The sequence below is a fragment of the Oncorhynchus mykiss genome, chromosome 1 (assembly GCF_013265735.2).
Source record: "Oncorhynchus mykiss isolate Arlee chromosome 1, USDA_OmykA_1.1, whole genome shotgun sequence".
In the NCBI taxonomy this organism is placed as follows: Eukaryota; Metazoa; Chordata; class Actinopteri; order Salmoniformes; family Salmonidae; genus Oncorhynchus; species Oncorhynchus mykiss.
In genome coordinates, this window is record NC_048565.1 from 87259684 (window position 1) to 87282670 (window position 22987).

At 42.2% G+C, this 22987-nt stretch overlaps 1 protein-coding gene across 1 annotated transcript; it reads right to left on the reverse strand.

Moving 5' to 3' along the window:
- Positions 1-882: 882 nt before the first annotated feature.
- Positions 883-22556, reverse strand: LOC118966042 (protein eyes shut homolog). The gene is made up of 5 exons (XM_036987964.1): positions 22383-22556; positions 19942-20013; positions 9854-10850; positions 8388-8504; positions 883-1003 (listed from the first exon to the last, which is right to left on the reverse strand). The coding sequence occupies exons 3-5, from the start codon at positions 10629-10631 to the stop codon at positions 900-902; spliced, it is 999 nt and encodes a 332-aa protein (XP_036843859.1). The 5' UTR covers positions 10632-10850; positions 19942-20013; positions 22383-22556; the 3' UTR covers positions 883-899.
- Between the last annotated feature and the right edge of the window lie 431 nt (positions 22557-22987).

The window sequence follows — 22987 nt, forward strand, 5'->3', positions numbered from 1 at the left end:
CGTGAGTTTGGGCCTGATTATTCTGTGAGTATAGGCTCTGGCCTGCGAGGGCAGACCGGCTCTGTTCTGCAGTAGGGGAGACAGGTGATTCCAGGTGATTAATGAGGGAACAGCCATGGGTTGCGTCCCAAATGGCACCCCATTCCCTATATAGTGGATTACTTTGTTACTTCGTAAATGAGACAGTATTAGACAATGTTCCAGGTAGATGACATACAGTATTAGACTGTGTTCCAAGTAGATGAGATGCACAGTATTAGACTGTGTTCCAGGCAGATAAGATGGAGACAGTATTAGACCGTGTTCCAGGTAGATGAGATAGTATTAGACCGTGTTCCAGGCAGATAAGATGCAGACAGTATTAGACCGTGTTCCAGGTAGATGGAGACAGTATTAGACCGTGTTCCAGGCATATAAGATGGATATAGTATTAGACCGTGTTCCAGGTAGATGGAGACAGTATTAGACCGTGTTCCAGGCAGATAAGATGGATATAGTATTAGACCATGTTCCAGGTAGATGGAGACAGTATTAGACCGTGTTCCAGGTAGATGAGATGCACAGTATTAGACTGTGTTCCAGGCAGATTAGATGGAGACAGTATTATACCGTGTTCCAGGTAGATGGAGATAGTATTAGACCGTGTTCCAGGCAGATGGAGACAGTATTAGACCATGTTCCAGGTGGATAAAGACAGTATTAGACTGTGTTCCAGTATCCACACCTTTAAGTTGTGTGCTAGTATAGACATTGGACAAACCTCTTCAAGGTTAGGAGAGTTTGTTACAAATTAAGCAGAAGACCGTCACCAAAATCACCCCAGAATGAGAGTTCCTTCGAACAGGACAGTACCTGTGTGTCTGTTGCTCTGTCCTGGTCCTCCCAGACCGCAGGCGAGGTCAAGGATAGCAGGGTTCAGTACACGAATCGGGTTTTCGGTAGGTCCAGGTCCAAACGGCAACAGGTAAATCCAAACAGTCCAGCTTATACACGGTAAATCCAGCTGAGAATATTATATATATATAAATAAATAAGTCAGAAGTTTACATACACCTTAGCCAAATACATTTAAACTCCGTTTTTCACAATTCCTGACATTTAATCCTTGTAACAATTCCATGTCTAAGGTCTGTTTGGATCACCACTTCATTTTAAGAATGTGAAATGTCAGGATAATAGTAGAGAGAATGATTTACTTTCATCATTCCCAGTGGGTCAGAAGTTTACATACACTCAATTAGTATTTGGTAGCGTTGCCTTTAAAATATTTAACTTGGGTCAAACGTTTCGGGTAGCCTTCCACAAGCTTCCCACAATAAGTTGGGTGAATTTTGGCCTACTCCCCCTGACAGAGCTGGTGTAACTGAGTCAGGTTTGTAGGCCTCTATGCTCGCACATGCTTTTTCCACGCCCAATTTTTCAGTTTTTGATTTGTTAAAAAAGTTTGAAATATCCAATAAATGTCGTTCCACTTCATGATTGTGTCCCACTTGTTGTTGATTCTTCACAAAAAAAGACAGTTTTATATCTTTATGTTTGAAGCCTGAAATGTGGCAAAAGGTCGCAAAGTTCAAGGGGGCCGAATACTTTCGCAAGGCACTGATATATATATATATATATATAAAAATAACTTCTCCTATTCTCTCCCGTACTTCATATGGTCCTTTCCATATGGCTAGTAGTTTATAGTGGGGCCCAGCACTAACATCTTACCTCCTGGTTGATATTCCTTCAGGGTAGCCTGCCGGTTATACATGTGCCGCTAGTGCTCTTATGCTTGCCTCATGTGATCTCTGACGATGGCATGACTGTGGCTATCCTGTCTTGCATTGCCATGACGTGTTCTATAACACTAGTATATGGGGTGGATTGATGCTCCCAGGTTTCCCAGGCGATGTCTAAGATTCCCCGGGGGCGCCTCCCATATACCAGCTCAAAGGGGGAAAACCCCAGCGAGGCTTGGGGAATCTCTCTAATGGCAAACATCAGATATGGCAACATGCAATCCCAGTTTTTCCCATCCTCATCGATTACCTTCCCGGAGCATTGACTTCAGGGTGCGGTTAAATCTCTCAACCAGCCTATCCGTCTGAGGATGGTAAACCGATGTCCTCAATTGTTTCACCTGCAACAAAGGTCTGCCATAGGGTGGGACATAAAGGGGGTCCCCTGGTCAGTAAGAATCTCCTTTGGAAGAATGCTCCCTGGTGAACAGGAGCACTAATTCTTGGCAATATTTTCGGAAGCCATTGTCCGAAGGGAATGGCTTCTGGGTAGTGAGTGGCATAATCTCGGATGACCCGAATGTATTGGTGCCCTCTGGTGGATTTGGGTAGCGGGCCCTCTATATCTATCCTCTCAAATGGCATTTCGATTATGGGGAGTGGCACGAACGGGCTTCTAACAGCTGGTCGGGAAGCTGTTAACTGGCACTCTCCACAATGCCGAGCCACTTCAGCCTGAATTCCTGGCCAGTAAAACCTCCTTACACTCCGGTCTCAGGTTTTATCGATACCAAGATGTCCACCCAGAATGTGCCCATGAGCTAGGTCCAGTACTGTCCTCCGGTACCGGGTGGGGATCAACAACTGTTCCACCACATCAACCCCTCTGTACACCAAATCCTTTTCACGATGAAGTGAAAACTATTAGGCATCGTCCCATCATTTATTGGGGTACCATCTACGACCTGCACATCTGCTCTGGCTTGCTGCAGGGTTGGATCCTGGTTTTGGGCCGTCCCGAAATTAGTCAGGGACCCTAACAGGTCTGTTGGTTCTAGATAGTCGTCCTCTGGATCTAGATCGACCCCGGCCCCACTAGAACCAGGCTGCTCATTATGGATGAGGTCTGCCACTTCTTCCTCATCCTCCCCTACTAGCACCTGTGAGGTTGGCCCCTGGGAGACCTTCTCTTTTCTTGGCTTTGGTTGAAGGCCACATGCCATTTCCTGCTTGGTGGTGTTAATTCTGGTTAAATAAAGACATTTAACCAGAATTAAGCCCATCACATCAAAAAATTAGGAGCCAGTATCTCCACAGTTAGTTGAGGGGAGAGTAGGCTCCTAAAGCTTAGACTCGGAGGCTCTGTTAGAAGCAGTCACTACAATGTAACCAGTGATGTAGTGGTAAAAGAAAATAGGTGGGTAAACTCTGTCGTGCCCTGTGGAAAAAGTAACACTTTCTATACAGTACCAGTCAAAAGTTTACACACCTACTCATTCAAGGGTTTTTCTTTATTTTTTACTATATTCTACATTTGGAATAATAGTGAAGACATCAAAACTATGAAATAACACATGGAATCATGTAGTAACCAAAAACAAGTGTTAAACAAATGTATTTTATATTAGAGATTCCTCAAAGTAGCCACCCTTTGCCTTGATGACATCTTTGCACACTCTTGGCATTCTCTCAACCAACTTCATGAGGAATGCTTTTCCAACAGTCTTGAAGTAGTTCCCACATATGCTGAGCACTTGTTGGCTTCTTTTCCTTCACTCTGCGGTTGAACTCATCTCAAACCATCTCAATTGGGTTGAGGTCAGGTGATTGTGGAGGCCAGGTCATCTGATGCAGTACTCCATAACTCTCATTCTTGGTCAAATAGAGCATACACAGCCTGGAGGTGTGTTGAATTATTGTCCTGTTGAAAAACATATGATACTCCCACTAAGCCCAAACCAGATGGGATGGTGTATCGCTGCAGAATGCTGTGGTAGCCATGCTGGTTAAGTGTGCCTTGAATTCTAAATAAATCACAGACAGTGTCTCACAAAGACACAGCGGTTGGAACCAAAAATCTCAAATTTAGACTCATCAGACCATTGCTCATGTTTCTTGGCCCAATCAAGTCTCTTCTTCTTATTGGTGTCCTTTAGTAGTGGTTTCTTTGCAGCAATTCGACCACGAAGGCCTGATTTACACAGTCGCCTCTGAACAGTTGATGTTGAGATGTGTATGTTACTTGAACTCTGTGAAGCATTTATTTGGGCTGCAATTTTTGAGGCTGGTAACTCGAATGAACTTATCCTCTGTAGCAGAGGTAACTCTGGGTCTTCCTTTCCTGTGGCGGTCCTCATGCGAGCCAGTTTCATCATAGCGTTTTCTTGGTTTTTGTGACAGCACTTAAAGAAACTTGAAAAGTTATTGAAATGTTCCAGATTGACCGACCTTCATGTCTTAAAGTAAAGATGGACTGTTGTTTCTCTTTGCTTACTTGAGCTGTTCTTGCCATAATATGGACTTGGTCTTTTACCAAATAGGACTGTCTTCTGTATACCACCCTTACCTTCTCACAATACAACTGGTTGGCTCAAACGTAATAAGGAAAAAAAATCCACAAATTAACTTTTAACAAGGCACACTTGTTAACTGAAATGCATTCCAGGTGACTACCTCATGAAGCTGGTTGAGAGAATACCAAAAGTGTTCAAAGCTGCCAACCAAGCAAAGGGTGTCTAATTTGAAGAATCTCAAATACAAAATATACACTAACGTTCAAACGTTTGGGGTCACTTAGAAATGTCCTTGTTTTCCATGAAAACATACATGAAATGAGTTGCAAAATGAATAGGAAATATAGTCAAGATGTTGACAAGGTTATAAATAATGATTTTTAATTGAAATAATAATTGTGTCCTTCAAACTTGGCTTTTGTCAAAGAATCTTCCATTTAAAGCAATTACAGTTTTGCAGACCTTTGGCATTCAAGTTGTCAATTTGTTGAGGTAATCTGAAGAGATTTCACCCCATGCTCCCTGAAGCACCTCCCACAAGTTGGATTGGCTTGATGGGCACTTCTTACGTACCATACGGTCAAGCTGTTCCCACGACAGCTCAAAAGGATTGAGTTTCAGTGACTGTGCTGGCCACTCCATTATAGACATAAAACCAGCTGACTGCCTCTTCCCTAAATAGTTATTGCATAGCTTGGAGCTGTGCTTTGGGTCATTGTCCTGTTGTAGGAGGAAATTGGCTACAATTAAGCGATGCCCACAGGGTATGGCATGGCTTTGCAAAATGGAGTGATAGCCTTCCTTCTTCAAGATCCCTTTTACCCTGTACAAATCTCCCACTTTACCACCAAAGCACCCGCAGACCATCACATTGCCTCCACCATCCTCCTCCAACATATTTTCATTTTTTCATTCTCATGAATGTTCTTCTCTGTGATCCGAACATCTCAAACTTACATTCGTCTATCCATAACACTTTTTTTCCAATCTTCCTCTGTCCAGTGTCTGTTCTTTTTCCATCTTAATATTTTATTTCTATTGGTTAGTCTGAGATATGGCTTTTTCTTCGCAACTTTGCCTAGTTGGCCAGCATCCTGGAGTCGCCTCTTCACTGTTGACGTTGAGACTGGTGTTTTGTGGGTACTATTTAATGAAGCTGCCAGTTGAGGACTTGTGAGGTGCCTGTTTCTCAAACTACATACTTGTCCTCTTGCTCAGTTGTGCACTCTCATTCATCTTCCCATTCTGGTTAGAGCCAGTTTGTGCTGTTCTGTGAAGAGTGTAGTACACAGCGTTATACGAGATCTTCAGTTTCTTGGCAATTTCTCACATGGAAAAGCCTTAATTTATCAGAACAAGAATAGACTGACGAGTTTCAGAAGAAAGTTATTTGTTTCTGGCCATTTTGAGCTTGTAATCAAACCCACAAATGCTGAAGCTCCAGATACTGAACTAGTCTAAAGGCCAGTTTTATTGCTCATTTAATCAGCACACAGTTTTCAGCTGTGCTAATATAATTGCAAAAGGGTTTTCTAATGATCAATTAGCCTTTTAAAAGGATAAACTTGGATTAGCTAACACAACGTACCATTGAACACAGGAGTGATGGTTGCTGATAATGGGCCTCTGTGCGCCTATGTAGATATTCCATTAAAATTCAGCCGGGCCTCCCGGGTGGCGCAGTAGTCTAAGGCACTGCATCGCAGTGCTAGCTGTGCCACCAGAGACTCTGGGTTTGAGCCCAGGCTCTGTCGCAACCGGCCGCGTCCAGGAGGTCCATGGGGCGGCGCACAATTGGCCCAGCGTCATCCGGGATAGGGAGGGCTTGGCCGGCAGGGATATCCTTGTCTTGCCGCGCACTAGCGACTCCTGTGGTGGGCTGGGCGCAGTGCATGCTGACCAGGTCGCTAGTTGTACGGTATTTCCTCCGATACATTGGTGCGGCTGGCTTCCGGGTTGGATGTGCATTGTGTCAAGAAGCAGTGCGGCTTGGTTGGCTTGTGTTTCGGAGGACGCATGGCTCTCGACCTTCGCCTCTCACAAGTTTGAACGGGAGTTGCAGCGATGAGTCAAGATTGTAACCACTACCAATTGGATACCACGAAATTGGGGGGGGAAATTAAATGAAAAAGTCAGCAGTTTCCAGCTACAATAGTCATTTACAACATTACCAATGTCAACACTTTATTTCTGATCAATTTTATGTTATTTTAAAATGGTCAACATTTTTTTTTTTTAAATCAAAAACAAGGGCATTTCTAATGGACCCCAAACTCTTGAATGGTAGTGTATTTTGATTTGTTTAACACTTTTTTGGGGTTACTACATGATTCCATATGTGTTACTTCATAGTTTTGATGTCTTCACTATTATTCTACAATGTAGAAAATAGTAAAAATAAAGAAAAACCCTGGAATGAGTAGGTGTGTCCAAACCTTTGACTGGTACTGTACTTTAAAAACTGTGTTTTACGCTCCACTACATCACTGAATGTAATTGAATAGTGATGACAACGGATGTACTTGCATATTAATAGTCTACGCACTGTAAGGGGCATTCCAAGTAGTGTCAATGCATTGCTTCATTTAGGTGTGCTATCTTAATTTGATCACTCTGTGGTCACAGATAATGTTCCTGTCCAGCAGGAAATGCAAACGTGTGTATTCCAGGCTTCTGAAGTTTGTAATTTCAACTTTAAAAGGTCAGACTTGATTTGCCCTAACGAACTATGGATCAACCTCTACAAAATTGTGCATTCATTATAATCCACATAATAATTAATGTTCTGTTGCTGCAGGATTATTTTCTTGATGTGAGACCAGTCAAATGAAGATAGGACACCTGTACTAAGTGGTCTACAGACCAGAGTCCAGTAGTAATCTAAACCTGGCCGTGAGGAGCCCACTGCGGACTAACTTCATGATTAGAGCGAGACCATCCCCATCCCATGGCATCTGAACATCAGTTTTACTTCCATAGATCAGTCTGAAACTACAGGTTTGACTGACTTCTAGAACACTGTAGATCTCTGCATAATGCTCCAACCAGGGACACAATTATTGTACAACTCTGCAGAAATGAAAGACATCTCACTGTCTGGTACTGTTCCTCACCATTCTCCCCTATGACATTCAGAATAGTTATCCACTACTGTATTTCTCTGAGCTGTTATTTCAACAAATCAAAACCACAGTATGTTTCTATAACTGGCTTAGTGAGATAGCTATATAAATAATGAAAGTGTAACCTTGAGAATACAAGCACCCAAATAATCAGCCTTAAAGCCTCTGCAGCGAGGACTGCAGCCCAGCACAGCTCAGAGGGAAGGTATACAGGTATGAGATTTCCCGAGTGTTGCCTGGACAAATTGCACGCGAAAACAAAAACAATGAATCAAGTTAGAAGGCCACCTGGAGTTTGTTTCAGCAGAGAGTCCATCATAAGGCCCCTGCTTTAGCTAGGTTGCGTTACAAATGGCACCCTATTCCCTATTCAAGGGAACCACTTGTCAAAAGTAGTGCACTATAAAGGGAATAGGGTGCCATTTGGGACGCATGCCTAGAGACCATTATCCAGGCCAAGAACTAGGAAGCACTGGTTGGTGCAACTTTTTGTAATCCATTTGTGAGAGACCCCCATTAACATAACTGTACTGTTACTGGAGAAAATGAGGCTCATTATGAGGCTCACGATCTACCTAAAGGGTGAGGTAGCAGCCGTGTGTCGTGAACAAATGGCACCCTATTCCCTATGTAGTGCACTACTTTCACCAGGACCCATGGCCCATAGATGCAATCAGTGTGTCATAAACAAGAGTTCATGTCATTGTTGACCTTACCAGATCAATCAATTACATTTATTTATAGAGCCCTTTTAACATCAGCCGATGTCACAAAATGCTATATAGAAACCCAACCTAAAACCCCAAACAGCAAGTAATACAGATGTAGAAGCAGGCTGTTTTAAACAAGACTACATGTCATTGTTGCTCTTACCAGATGCAGGCTGTTCTAAACAAGAATACATGTCATTGTTGCCCTTCCCTAAGGCAGGCTACCCCCTGTACTGTACGTTCGTGATTGATTCTAAATCCAACACTGTAGCAGGGATTGTAACCCATGCAGAACAGAATAATACTGTGGTTCCTTACCTGGGTGTCCTGTGTAACACACACATTTGAAGGAGAAAGGTGAAACTTGGAGACACGTTCCATTACGACAAACTCTTTCACAGTTCTCTCGTCCAATCACATCAGAGCAGTTAGCCCCTGAGGGAAAAGATAAAGCATGAATTATGAATCATTTAAAATTAACAAAATGGTTTAGATAAGTATCTAGATTCTACATTCTTATAAATTGGATTTATAGTATTTTATTCGTATAGATTGGATCTACAGTATTTTATTCATATAGATTCAATCTATTGTTTTTTATTTGATTTGAAGAAACGTAGGGTCAACAATTACCTACAGTAATTAACTATGCAGATTCTGGAAATTAAATTAAACTGAAAGACATCATTGCAGCTTGAAAGTCTACATCGAAACTCTCACTTACGGTGGCCCCATTGCACAAAGTTAGTTAGTTACTGCATAATGCATTTCTAATGATAACCGTGTTCATTTCATGATTCAGATGACTTGTGATGTCAAAAACATGACAAGTTAGCTCCTAAGTCTTCAGAGCCAATGTTTAAACAACGTTTGAGAGCCATCGTTTATTGACAAAGACATGGTGAGAGAAGGAATCAAATCTAAATGAAAATGGTAGAGAGGAGGTAAAGTAATTAAGAATGCATTCAGGTGGTACAAAAACCCATTCCAGAAATAATTATGGTGATTACCGCAAAATAAAGTCCTGGAAGAAAATATTGTTCACATAAATAGCCCATAGGGTATCTGTGTCTACATACCAAATAGCACCCTTTTCCCAATGAAGTGCACTACTTTTGACCAGAGCCCTATGTGTACTATGAAGGGAAAAGGGTGCAGTTTGGGACAGAATCTGGATATTCTTGAAATAAATGCATTAAGCTAGATGAGAACTAGTAATTATGATAGATAAATAATATGGAAGTATCTCCAAGCAATAGGGTTGTAACATTAGGGTTATGTTCCAAATTGCACCCTATTCTCGATATAGTGCACTATTTTTTACCAGAGCCCACAACGTATGGAATAGGGTGCCATTTGGGACACAGGCTTAGCCTCCAGGTAGGTAGGTGGATTCTGTCACGGCAGATTTAATTAACGAGAGCAATTTATTTTAGCATTTATAGTAATTGAAGGTACAACAATCCATTGAGTTTAGCATTTGGTGGATGAGTACAGGGTGTAAAGTAAAGCATCAAACCCTGATGAAGGCTATTTGGCCACAACATTGGTTAAATAAATCCACTGCAAGGAGAGGGGAGTGTGCAACTTTAGCATTTTCACAAAGTAGCTTAAAAAGAGATCAACATCCATTTTTGGACTACCGGTATATATAGCGTATCTCTGGCGGGGGGGGGGGGGGGGGGGGGGGGGGGGGACTTTGTTGTTGTTTGAACTGCAGAATGCCCCTTTAAAAACATAACAGTAGTAACATCAAAGTCATAATTCTCAGTTGTATTCCTCACCTGAAAAAAGTGGAGGGCACAAACACTTATACGTTGCGTGGATGTGATCTGTCGTACCATTGGTTACACAGACTCCTTCGTTCTCACATGGGTTTTCCAAACACGCATCAAACTTCTCACAGAACTTTCCAGAGTAATGCTGGCGGCACTGACAGCGGTACGCTCCGTCTTCCCAAAAGCTTGTCCTACAAACACCGTTCCCGGAGCAGAGTCGCACTAGTGGGCTGCTTTGACACTGTTGTTCCTTCACAGAGACGTTGAGACGAAGACCCAGCTTGCAGAGCTGTGAATTCCCCTCATGCGAAGCTATGAAATAATGAAGGCCCGGGAGAAGCCACTTAGGTTGGACCTGCCTAGACGCATTCATAACGTCATCGGAACAGAGAAACTGGTCTTGTGACTGTGGTGCAGTGGAACAACTTTCAAAGTCCTCCTTTGACACATTGAGGATCCTGATACCGTATAAATCCAGAGTGGCATCAATAGAAACAAACAGCTTGACGCCAAACTGCACCTCTAGAGGACAAATCTGAGGTAAGTTCCAAGTTGGCGGAACATCTGACTTTTGGGTCTCTGTCCTTTCTTGATCACCCCAACATTGGACCATACTATCACAGATGTTTTCCATGAGTGTCCATTTCACCTGAGCAGTTTGTGGTTGTAGGTGCCATTCCAGATTGGCTGGTCGGCTGCAGACTGTCTGGCTGTGAACAACTATGCAGCCATTGAGAAAATAGCTTATTATGACAGCGATGATGTGAAATGAAAGCCTCTGCATTTTTAAGTTTCTCCCTTTTGGTGCTTCCCTATTCGCTTTCGTACAGGTCTTCAGAGCTTTCGTACAGGTCTTCAGAGCTTTCGTACAGGTCTTCAGAGCATTCCTGAAGACATTTAATTTGAGGAATGTTCAGGTAAAAGAGATGTAATTAAATTCCTGTCTGATAAAGTCAGAGGTCCAATGGAGGAGGCTAGATGAACGTCATGGCAACACACCAACCTAAAGACAAAACAAGTAAGAGTTTGATTAGCAAAAATCAATCAAAAATATCATATTTTATGTCAATATGACAACCTTGAATGATGCTGCTGATGAAAAATGTAAATGTTTATACTGCCTGGACTTCCAACAATGTGAACGTCAACTAAACTAGTTATGTTTTAGTCTAAACCATTTTGTGTCAACATGACAACATTTTGAATGACAGTCCTAATCCTCAAAATATACAATCAAGTTTAAGTAAGTCAGTTCTGACATTGCAGGCTACATGTATAGTTAACACTGCAGTGACTTCACCATCAGTTGTTTGATCTGACCTAGGATCAAATACTATTATATAAGCGCTAGTCTGCCTGGAGCGAGAGATGGGAAAGGCGGGTTGACACTTTTGGGACTCTTCTATTAGCAAGTAGAGCTCAATTAAGCACAGATAAAGTATTTGAAATCATTTCAAATAGTATTTTAACCCAGGTATGGGTTGTACCGCTGCTGACCACCGAGAATGTCACATAGCCTCATTTCCCTGAGGTTTATACAACCAGTGACAGCGTCAGATAAAATATTTCCTCTCTCGCTCACACACACACACAGACACACACAGACAGATACCTCAGTGTCAAGCATGTGAGATGAGTTAAACCAGAAGCAGTTGTCTCTCTCCCCTAGGACCTTCTCTAACCCGTGTACTCCAGATAAAAGAACTAGGGAGTAGAGATAAAAAAAGCCCTGTCTACGTCCCAAATGACACCATATGGGCCCTGGTCAAAAGTAGTGCACTATGTAGGGAATAGGGTACCATTTGAGACACCTGTCCCCCAGTGTTACTGTAACTGCACATTCCCACTGTCAGATCTGTCTGACTCACAATGACTGATATGAATAACTGCCTGGTGATAAAGTAATACATAGAGAAGTGTGAATACATAGAGCAGTAGTATCAATACAAGGGGGAGTGATAAAGTCAATGAGATTGGGGAGGGTATGGTAACTGAATGCTTTGTAGGGAACTCGGTAGCGGCCTACACTGTTTGACAGAGCAAGCTGTCTGGAAAGGGATTGTTCGTGCTTTGCATTGGCAAAGATCCCTTTGACCTGAAAACATTGTATTTCTATCAACGGTTGTTTTATCCACATTGTATGATTGTAAAGCAATGAGAAACAATCATGCGAGCGTACTGTAGTCAATTGCAATGACATGGTGACAATGCTGGACATACTGTAGTTATCTCTATCAATAATGAACCATGTTTCCAGTTTAAACATGGTGTCCTTGTATATGAAACCATATCACAATCCCTTCCCATCTATAGCCATCCCATTGAAGTGTTATCCTTTCTGAAACGTTACACTGTAGTATGGATAGCAGACTCACTCCTGACCAGACCAGACAGACAGTTAGACAGTTAGAGAAAGGAGAATGACAGTGAAAGAAAAAGGAAGACAGAAGAAAGAGAGAACCTTCCAGTGCAGCAGCCCTGTAGCAGTACCATCATCAACAACCAGGCCTGTAGCAGTACCATCATCAACAACCAGGCCTGGAGCAGTACCATCATCAACAACCAGGCCTGGAGCAGTACCATCATCAACAACCAGGCCTGGAGCAGTACCATCATCAACAACCAGGCCTGGAGCAGTACCATCATCAACAACCAGGCCTGGAGAAGTACCATCATCAACAACCAGGCCTGGAGCAGTACCATCATCAACAACCAGGCCTGGAGCAGTACCATCATCAACAACCAGGTCTGAAGCAGGGCAGTACCATCATCAACAACCAGGCTTGGGGCAGTATCATCATCAACAACCAGGCCTGGAGCAGTACCATCATCAACAACCAGGCCTGGAGCAGTACCATCATCAACAACCAGGCCTGGAGCAGTACCATCATCAACAACCAGGCCTGGAGCAGTATCATCATCAACAACCAGGCCTGGAGCAGTACCATCATCAACAACCAGGCTTGGGGCAATACCATCATCAACAACCAGGCTTGGGGCAGGGCAGGGCAGGGCATTACCATCAACAACCTTCCTTGATTAACAATTTGCAATTGTTTATAACGGGGCTCTCCAACCCTGTTCCTGTAGAGCTACTGTCCTGTAGGGATTCACTCCAACCCTAATAAAGTGCACCTGATTCTAATAATGAATTGGTTGATAAACTGAATTAGATAAATTACCACTGGGCTTGGAGCGAAAACCGTACCGTTTGGGACGCAGTCGGAGACAGGAAGGAACGACGCCATTGTGTTCCTCAGCTCACCATCTCTCTCACAGTACAGTCGTTTGGGAGGGAGGTAAAGAACATGGAAAGTCTGTACTGATAACCCAGCTTTACTGTGGATAAAGACAAACCCAGCTGCCCTTTACTATGCAAAGATTGTATAAATACTGTACATTTATTTTGTATTCATAAACAAATCAACTATGTTGCTATAATTAAAATAATAATATTTATTATATTGGGTAATAGACCAATAATAACGAGACTGGACAGTATAATTGTTTTACTGTGTTTCTATAGTAGGAAGAATAATCTCTATACGTGTGGAGGTTAATTACTATGTAATCAGAGGCTCATGATTACTGAACAAACAAAAAGGAAACCCCAACTGGATACATAGGTTGTCTCCCAAATGGCAGAAAAATAAAAAGAGTGCCATAGAGCACCACAGTATGAGTCATAATACCCATAACACCTAGCAGTCAAACAGGGAAATGGTTCCAATCGTTTTTCCACCACTAATTTTTCCCATAGTGGATTTTAGAAACACTTAAAATAAGGGCTGTGTTTCGTGTAGGCTTACCCTGGCGTGACGTTTTAATAATAATGTAAATCTCTCTCGGACAAGGTGACTTTTATCAATATAGTCGCCTGTATTTATCCACAAAAAAATAAAATGCTAATTGGCTGCTAATGTGGCTATCATAAAGAATTACAAATACCATGGTGATCTGGACGAGACTCCCAAATTGAAACAAAGGTAAGAATCTCTGGATTAACTATCGAATGTTAGCTAAATGTAGTAATGAATACATTGGCTACATTTCTTTAACTTGACAATGCTGTCAACTGTCTTGTGCAGTTTTACATTGACACAATACCTGTTTAGCAAAGGCTTCAGCTAGAGATGACGTGCAGATCCTACTTAACTATTGCTGTACATATACTAATTCTTCAAATATACTACATATTCTGTCCATATACTGTCCATATTGTCTATTCATCCCATCACATTTATACTCCGGACTTCGACATTTCTCATACTAATATTTCTTATTTAACTTTTTAGATTTGTGTGTATTGTTGTGTATTGTTAGATATCACTGTACTGGGATTTGTAGTCTTGCATGATGTCTACTTTGACGCTAATTAGCATTTTCGAATATGAGACTAAATACAGGCGAATATATTGATAAAAGTCACCTTGTCCTAAAGAGATTTACAAGGTTATCAAAACGTCACCCCAGGGTAAGAATACACGAAACACAGCCTTTATTTTACGTGTTTCTAAACTCCCCTATGGAAAAAAAACTATTGGAAAGCTTTCCTTGTTTGACCACTAGGTTTTATGGGCATTATGACACCTCCACTGTGGGGCTCTATTTGGGGAGTATCCATGTTGTCAACAGGAACTGTCAGACATACTGAGGTATCAGATCCTAGCCTAATTATCAGCCTGGGAGGTTTTCTTTGAAGTAAACGTCAGAGTAACACCCAGGACTATAATCAAATACATGATGGGTATTATTCCAGACCTGGGTACAAATAGTATTTGTTTTCCTTTCAAATATTTTGTGTGTTTGATTAAGCCTGTCTGGAGAGCCAAAAGGGCGCTTTTGGGACTAATCCATTGTGCCAAGCAAGATCCATGAAGCACACCTGAAGCATTTGAAAGAAAACAAATATTATCTGAACCCAGATCTGACAGGTATCATCTTTCATTAAACTCACCAGATGATACATTTAGTCAAGAGACAGGTCCGTTACCATGAAAACCACCATGAATATCAGTTTCAGAATTAGGAGGCAAGGCAATACACTTTCATCTTGGATGAATTTCATGGGTAAATTAAGCTAATGCAGGAGAAAAAAACATTTCTATCATCCAACCTTTGCTGTAAAATCTGTATCCAATAAGCATATTTGAATTAAACAACAACTCTATGCTTAATGTCTCAGCCTGCGTAGGTAACGCGTTTGCACCGAGTCCTTATTTACCATTATGAGATGTGAAATTAGGTTTTACATTACCAGTGAGAAGGAGCAACAAGCTTGAAGAGTGCTCTATGATTGATATTCAAATTCAAGCACAGGGGCACATGTCATAATATTGATGTATGAAAAGGGCTGAGAGAGCGTATTCATGCAACAGGCCTGGTCTAAAGAACCATGGCTACACCCCAAATAGCACTCTGTTTCCTAAATAGTGCCCTTCCATTGACCAGGGTCCATAGGGCTCTGGTCAAAAGTAGTGCACTGTGTAAGGAATACTGTAGGGTGCCATTTAGAATACAGACCGATACTTTCTAGATATGATAGAACCCAGATGAAGAGGTAGTCTCTTGAGTTCTCCTTCCGTACACACAAGGATGAAATTGGGCGATGCATGGGGAGAGGAAGAGGAGAAGAGGTAACCCAAATAACAAGGCGAGACAGGTAAGGGGATGAATTGAAGAGGACATGGTAGTCTGTAGAAGAGTGACCTTGGGGGGAGATAAACCGAAAATGACCGACATTGCCTTCCTCTTACCGAAGCAATGCTACACAACGTTCCAGTAGTTTGTTGTAGAACCATTATCTCGTCAACAGTAATAGCCTATACATTATGTTGATTCCTGCTATGAAAGTGTGTGCCTGGCCCTGTTTGGCTGTCGGCTGTTGTGTGGGCGAGCCACTCTCACCCCTCTTCCCACTGTGACACGGAGGAGGGAGAGCTGCATTCTGAGAAGCACAAGCATATGACCATTACTCAAAATGCTATTGGGAACAAATACAGTTTTCATAGCAACTACTGTCATTCTAGTTACAGAGAGGACAGTCACAGCTTTCTGCGAGTATATTATGTATTTCTCACCTCTTAACAGAGTTCATGGCACCACTTTACAACCGGAGTAGGCTGTAGTTTGGTTTTGGTGAGTGGAGAGCACCCTTTGCAGCACATCAAGTAGCCTAGGCCTAGCTCTGGAACAGTTTTTAGAACATTAGCCTACATGTACTGATAGATTCATCAATTAGCCTACATGTACTGATAGATTCATCAATTAGCCTACATGTACTGATAGATTCATCAATTAGCCTACATTTACTGACAGATTCATCAATTAGCCTACATGGCTAATAGATATATAGCAACAACATAATATTTATGTTCCCACTTCCTCACATGGTGCATAATAGAGCCTATAGGTCAATATGCACAAGGATGTCGGCAAATTCCCTGAAGATAATTTAAAAAAAATATAATTCTGGGGCCTCATATTGCATAGAAACTATTCTAAAATACTACTAACAAACATAATTTGAATGTTCGTACACATAGAAAAAGTGTTATTTATCAAACAATCATATGCACATCGGTAAAAGATAACTGTTGATAAATACCAATTGTTCTCAGCCTCAGTGCACGCGTGTGACCTTGGCTATGCATTTCGAAACGTCCCCAATTAACCATATATGGTCAAAATCATCCCTTTAAAAAGGCCATGGGGAATATATACAACGCCGTACCATGAAATAGCCTACAACAGCGCAACCAAAATATAGGTGCTCGTGCCAGAGATTGAGTACCACCAAAAGGTTTTATTTGGCTCCCTCAGTTGTGGTTTGACCAATAAAAATGAAAACATAGCTACAGAGGACCATTAGGACAATTCACGTTGCCTTAGCAATGGAAAATATATACAGAGCAAAAATATAAACGCAACATGTAAAGGGCTCCCGAGTAGCACAGCGGTCTAAAGGCATTGCATCTCAGTGCTAGAGGTGTCACTACAGACCCTGGTTCAATTCCAGGCTGTATCACAAACGGCCGTGAATGTCAATTAAGCCAGCCAGCCCCCCCCTCCCGCACCTCTCTAATTCAGAGGGGTTGGGTTAAATGCAGAGGGAAGACACATTACAGCTGAATGCATTCAGTTATACAACTGACTAGGTTTTGCCTGATGGTGTATGGAAATGTTCTCAGTTCATTTTGCATCCAGAACATAAAACATTGGCACATCGGGGGATGTGAGATGCCGATCAGCAAGCTGCAGCTGAAAAGTGCCCGTTGCCAAAAGCCAAAGGGTGGATAGCACTTTGATGTTCACCGAAACGGCATGGGTTCGCCTTTCTAAAGGAGGTCTTAAATCCTCGCAAAGATTCTTAAGATTGGTTTTGGGAAATGATATCTGATGAACCAATCTGTACCTCCTGCAAAAAAAAAAAGTCCCACCCGTCTCTAAAAATGCACTCTCTGCAAAATGCAGCGTTGACCAAATTTTCCAACAGAGCAAGATCTGCCATCTCATTCGATTTCCCATTATGTCAGTGAAACAATGGTTACACTTTCACACGTACGTTTAACTTAACAAATGACCGTACTTTATATGGGTTATTATCGTAACAAATGCACTGATGTGGTCAAATTATATATAGCCTGTATGTTGCATGAATTCACAATAGAAATACACCGCCATGCAATCTCCATAGACAAACATTGACAGTAGAACGGCCTTACTGAAGAGCTCAGTGACTTTCAATGTGACACCATTACAGGATGCCACATTTCAAACAAGTCAGTTCATCAACTTTCTGCCCTACTAGAGCTCAACTCGTTGTAGCGTGTAGCATGTAAAAACCATTGTCCTCGGTTGCAACACTCACTACCGAGTTCCAAACTGTCTCTGGAAGCAATGTCAGCACAATAACTGTTCGTCGGGAGTTTCATGAAATGGGTTTACATGGCTGAGCAGACGCATAAAACCCGAAGATCACCATGCGCAATGTCAAGTGTCGGCTGGAGTGGTGTAAAGCTTGCCGCCATTGGATTCTGGTGCAGTGGAAACTTGTTATCTGGAGTGATGTATCACGCTTCACCATCTGGCAGGCCGACGGACGAATCTGGGTTTGGCGGATGCATATTGTCACTGTAAAGTTTGGTGGATGAGTAAAAATGGTCCGGGGCTGTTTTTCATGGTTTGGGCTAGGCCTCTGAGTTCCTGTGAAGGGAAATCTTAACACTACAGCATACTACAATGACATTCTAGACAATTCTGTGCTTCTAAATTTGTGGCGACAGTTTGGGGAAGGCTCTTTCCTGTTCCAGCATGACAACGCCCCCAAGCACAAAGCCAGGTCCATACAGAAATGGTTTGTCGAGATCAGTGTGTAAGAACTTGCCTGGTCTGCACGGCTGACCTCACCTCCATCAAACACCTTTGGGATTAATTGGAACGCCGAATGCGAGCCAGGCCTAATCGCACAACATCAGTGCCCGACCTCACTAATGCTTGTGGCTGAATTGAAGCAAGTCCCTGCAGCAATGTTCCAACATCTAGTGGAAAGCCTTCCCAGAAGAGTAGAGGCTGTTACAGCAGCAAAGGGGGGACCAACTCCATATTAATGCCCATCATTTTGGAATGAGATGTTCAATGAGCAGCTGTCCACATACTCATGCAGTGTACATGAGGCCCCTGGATCCTATTTTTACATTTTGTACATCAACATATCAATCATATATTCCCTGGATTTGTTAGCTTCATTTTTTAAATCTCCATCTCAGTTGTCTTAGTTGGCACAGGAAAACAACGTGTCTAGAGCCCCGTCATTAATGTAAAGTGGTTACACTTATCCATTACATTTATTTTCTTCATGTTGTATTCATTGTTATCCAGCAAAATAGTTACATTTCTCACGATGTGTATTTAGTGTCCATATCACCCAGCTCTAATCTGGATGACATTGGCTGACTCATGGGAGAGAGGAGTAACGAGGAGAGGCTGAGGGAGGGAGGGGTGAAGAGGGGCATCTAATGGTCTCACAGAGACACTCCTGCTTGCTCGGTGTCAGCTTGGCGCAGCATGGATAATAGGATGACAATCACACATGTGCTGAGGCCAACGGATCAATAACACAGTATTGGTAAATCTCTCTCTCTCCTATTCTTTATTTTCTTTCCTTGCTCTCCATTTCTCTTTCCCCATCCCTCGCTCGCAAGAGACACTTGCTTGTGCTAATGTATCACATGGAAATAGAATTGCCTGTATTAGTTCTTCCAAAGGGTTTAGACATGAGAATATCTTCCAGATGCTGAGGACGAGACATGATGGAAGCTGTGATCCAATGGAAGTGAGAGGAAATGTACACCACAAAATATTGAGATTTAACATTAGTTAAAACATGGGGGGAGAATGTAAAACATGTTGCAAGCTAATACTGTAGATCAATATTGTGACTGTTTGTTTTTCCCCCTGGAATCCCTCCACTGGTGTACCACAGAAAAAATAAACCAATGAAATAGGCCAAAAAATGAATCCCAAACATTTGATTGGTTGTCAAAATACAGGCTAAGCTATATTGTGAATAAATGCCATGTCAATGGTAAACAAATTCAGGAAAAATAAGCAATTCCAGTGTTTCCCCAACGTTGGAAAAGTTAGCTAATTTCCTGCAAATCTACACATTTTGCCATGAGGCAGAGAGGACATGTTTAAGTTTGAAAGAACATTTCCTGCAATTCTACACATTTTGTCATGGCTTGTGCCTTGTTCTTATGCTATCTGACTGACTCAAACATAACAAATCAATAGGAGCCCCATGACATTTTTGGAATTTTAGATTCTCCCTGCCTAGTTTTTATTTCGATTAGTTGTCAAAGATGATCTTATTTAAAAATATATTGCTCCATCTTGTTTTAGTCATTTAAGTTAACACTAAAAATGTTTTACCATCCTGGAAATTATTTTCCAAAGATGCTTTGTTTCCCATGCGAAATAGAGGAGAAACTGGATTCAAAGAAAGAAAGAAGTCTGTAGCTTTCTTGCCTGGGGACAAGATCTCCCTCAGGTCTGATGAGCTGCCCCCTCTGGGCAAAGGAGTCCCAACAAACCTTTTTTCCAGGAATGAGACGTGATGCCTGGTTTAGTCCGACTACAGTCAGTCATAGAGGTCACACGCCAGCCTAAGAGAAAATGAAACAATTAAATAATGTAGGCCTACTAATTATCACCAACAATCCCACACATCTGATTGATAGTCAAGAGCTGTGTAGGGACAGTGCAAATCAGGGATAGTTGTAAACCTGAAGCTTATCAATAATGGAATGTAGATCAATCACCATTCATTCTGTATTTGTGTAGCCAGGAAGCAATTTTTAAAATGTAGAAAAAACGATGAGGAATGCTACAAGATGTCTCAGGTCTGATGAGCTGCCCCTCTGGGCAAAGGAGTCCCAACAAACCTTTTTTCCAGGAATGAGACGTGATGCCTGGTTTAGTCCGACTATAGTCAGTCAGAGATCACACTCCATCAAGTCAGCCAGTCAGTCAGCCAGAGGTCACACTCCATCCAGTCAGCCAGCCAGTCAGCCAGAGGTCACACTCCATCCAGTCAGCCAGCCAGAGGTCACACTCCATCCAGTCAGCCAGCCAGAGGTCACACTCCATCCAGTCAGCCAGCCAGAGGTCACACTCCATCCAGTCAGTCAGCCAGAGGTCACACTCCATCCATCCAGTCAGCCAGTCAGTCAGCCAAAGAAACCAAACCAAATAACTGTCTGACAAATCAACCAGCTGTTTTGTTTGATATAAGGTCAGCCAGTAACAGTAATACAATCTTGCATTTCATACTGGCAAGCTCCCGATCACATAAATCACTTGTTGTCTCTCTGAACACTGACATCAAAACACTTATTGACTTGTCGGTTTGCTGACAGTTGCATTTGTCACGTTTGAAAAGCAAGGAAGAGTCTCACTAAGGATCAGCAAAATAAATGACCATGATTTGCAAATGTGTTACAGGCCTATGGATTCACACAGGCACACACACTGTACACTCAAAGGCCTCCTGCATGTTCTTTCCCTCTCCTCCCTCCCTCCTGCACGTTCTTTCCCTCTCCTCCCTCCCTCCATTACGTTCTTTCCCTCTCCTCCCTCCCTCCATTACGTTCTTTCCCTCTCCTCCCTCCCTCCATTACGTTCTTTCCCTCTCCTCCCTCCCTCCATTACGTTCTTTCCCTCTCCTCCCTCCCTCCATTACGTTATTTCCCTCTCCTCCCTCCCTCCATTACGTTCTTTCCCTCTTCTCCCTCCCTCCCTCCATTACGTTCTTTCCCTCTTCTCCCTCCCTCCCTCCCTCCCTCCATTACGTTCTTTCCCTCTCCTCCCTCCCTCCATTGACGTTCTTTCCCTCTCCTCCCTCCATTTCCAGCAGAAAGGTTGCAGGTCAATGCAGAGCACTGAGGAATATGATGATGAAGAAGCTGTTAAATAGACATGTATATAGCTTCTGTCCCAAATGGCTACCTATTCCCTCTATAGTGCAATACTTTTGACTAGGACGCATGGGGTATCCCATAGGGCTCTGGTTAATGGTGCACTACACAGGGGATAGAATTTGGGATGCATTTATATCATTTCACTATTGATCTCCCGGATCAATCCAATTATCTGGAACACCCATAAATCCTGATGATTATTTCTTAAACCACCCAAAAGCATTGACTTATTACAGGCTTTCATTCTATCGTTTATACCTCTAATTGACTGCTTTAATTACAGTGTATGAGACCATACTGTATGCTACGTGTGTAGGCTATTAATAAGAAGTGCAAGATCCACATCCAGGAACCTGTACCTCTACTTGACATGATTTGCTTATGACATCCCCCTATGAAAACGTAGGACTCAAAGACTAACCTTGTCCATGGCATGTGTCATTCACACAGTTCATACATAGGTCTGATGATCGAATTATTGGTGGATACTGGTGTGTTCTCTGGTGATAAATGTCAAGTGCCAACGGTGTATAGTACCATCGTCTCTAGAATCTAGAATAGACTGTGGAGAATATAATGAGTCACAGGCGCTCTCATTCTGTAGACTTAGACAATGTCAAGAATGCGTTTGTTTTCTACAGTTAATAACACATTATATTTTACCACTCGTAAGATGAATTTGGTAGCCAATATATTTGTATTAAACTACGACGTCGTCTCCGTTCGCACAAGGAGGACATAATTGCTATTCTCCAATCACCAACTATAGCCTATGGCGAGTGGAGGCAATTACGGCACGGCCATGATAATGCCTGGCTACATGCATTCATTTATTCGCAATTATAATGTACACAAAGTAACCGTAGACTATTTCAGCAACAGCCACCACGTCTGCCCCCGCTCTAGAAATGCTCAAGGCCCTGGGTTTAACTAGGATATAATCTGACTACACACAGGGCCATCTGCTGCTGGCGCCTCTACGTTCGAGCTCCCTGCTCACCAATTTAGTTTCGCGCGTCGTTCAATACAGAATTATCACATACGTGTATGCTCACCCTCAGTTGAACATGTTGCAGCAGCACACTTCGAATGATGGTTAGTTGCAAAAGTACATGGAGTCATATGTTTCCAATTTAAAAAAGGATAGCTACAATGTTTTCTTTGGACATGTGAGACAACACCGGAAGCCTCGGTGAAGGACCTGTTGCTACGGAAACCTGACGCTTAGAGAGCTATCAGGGCTCGAGCAGCAGGTGTTTCTCTGAGCCCATGATGAGAATATCGGAATAACAGTCATGGATATGAGAGAGCCTAAAAGCAAAGTTGGCTATAGGAAATTATACTGATTCGAATAAGACACAGGAGTAGATATTGAGCGCATTACAGTTTTGCAAACAATATAATATATTTTCAGTAATATCGGCAAGGAGATTCATGCAAAAAAATCTCAAATGTCCAAGCATTTATGCTAAGACCAAAACTTTGGCAAATGTAATATAGCAATATCTATTCAATTAAATTAATAGTGAATATATCAATATTGTCATTCATCAGATCAGACATAGCCCAAACAAAACAACACAACCCAATCCAGCCAGGGTCAAAACCTATAAAGGTCAGATTGGTTGGTCTGTCAGAAACAATCATGCTTTTACCTTCC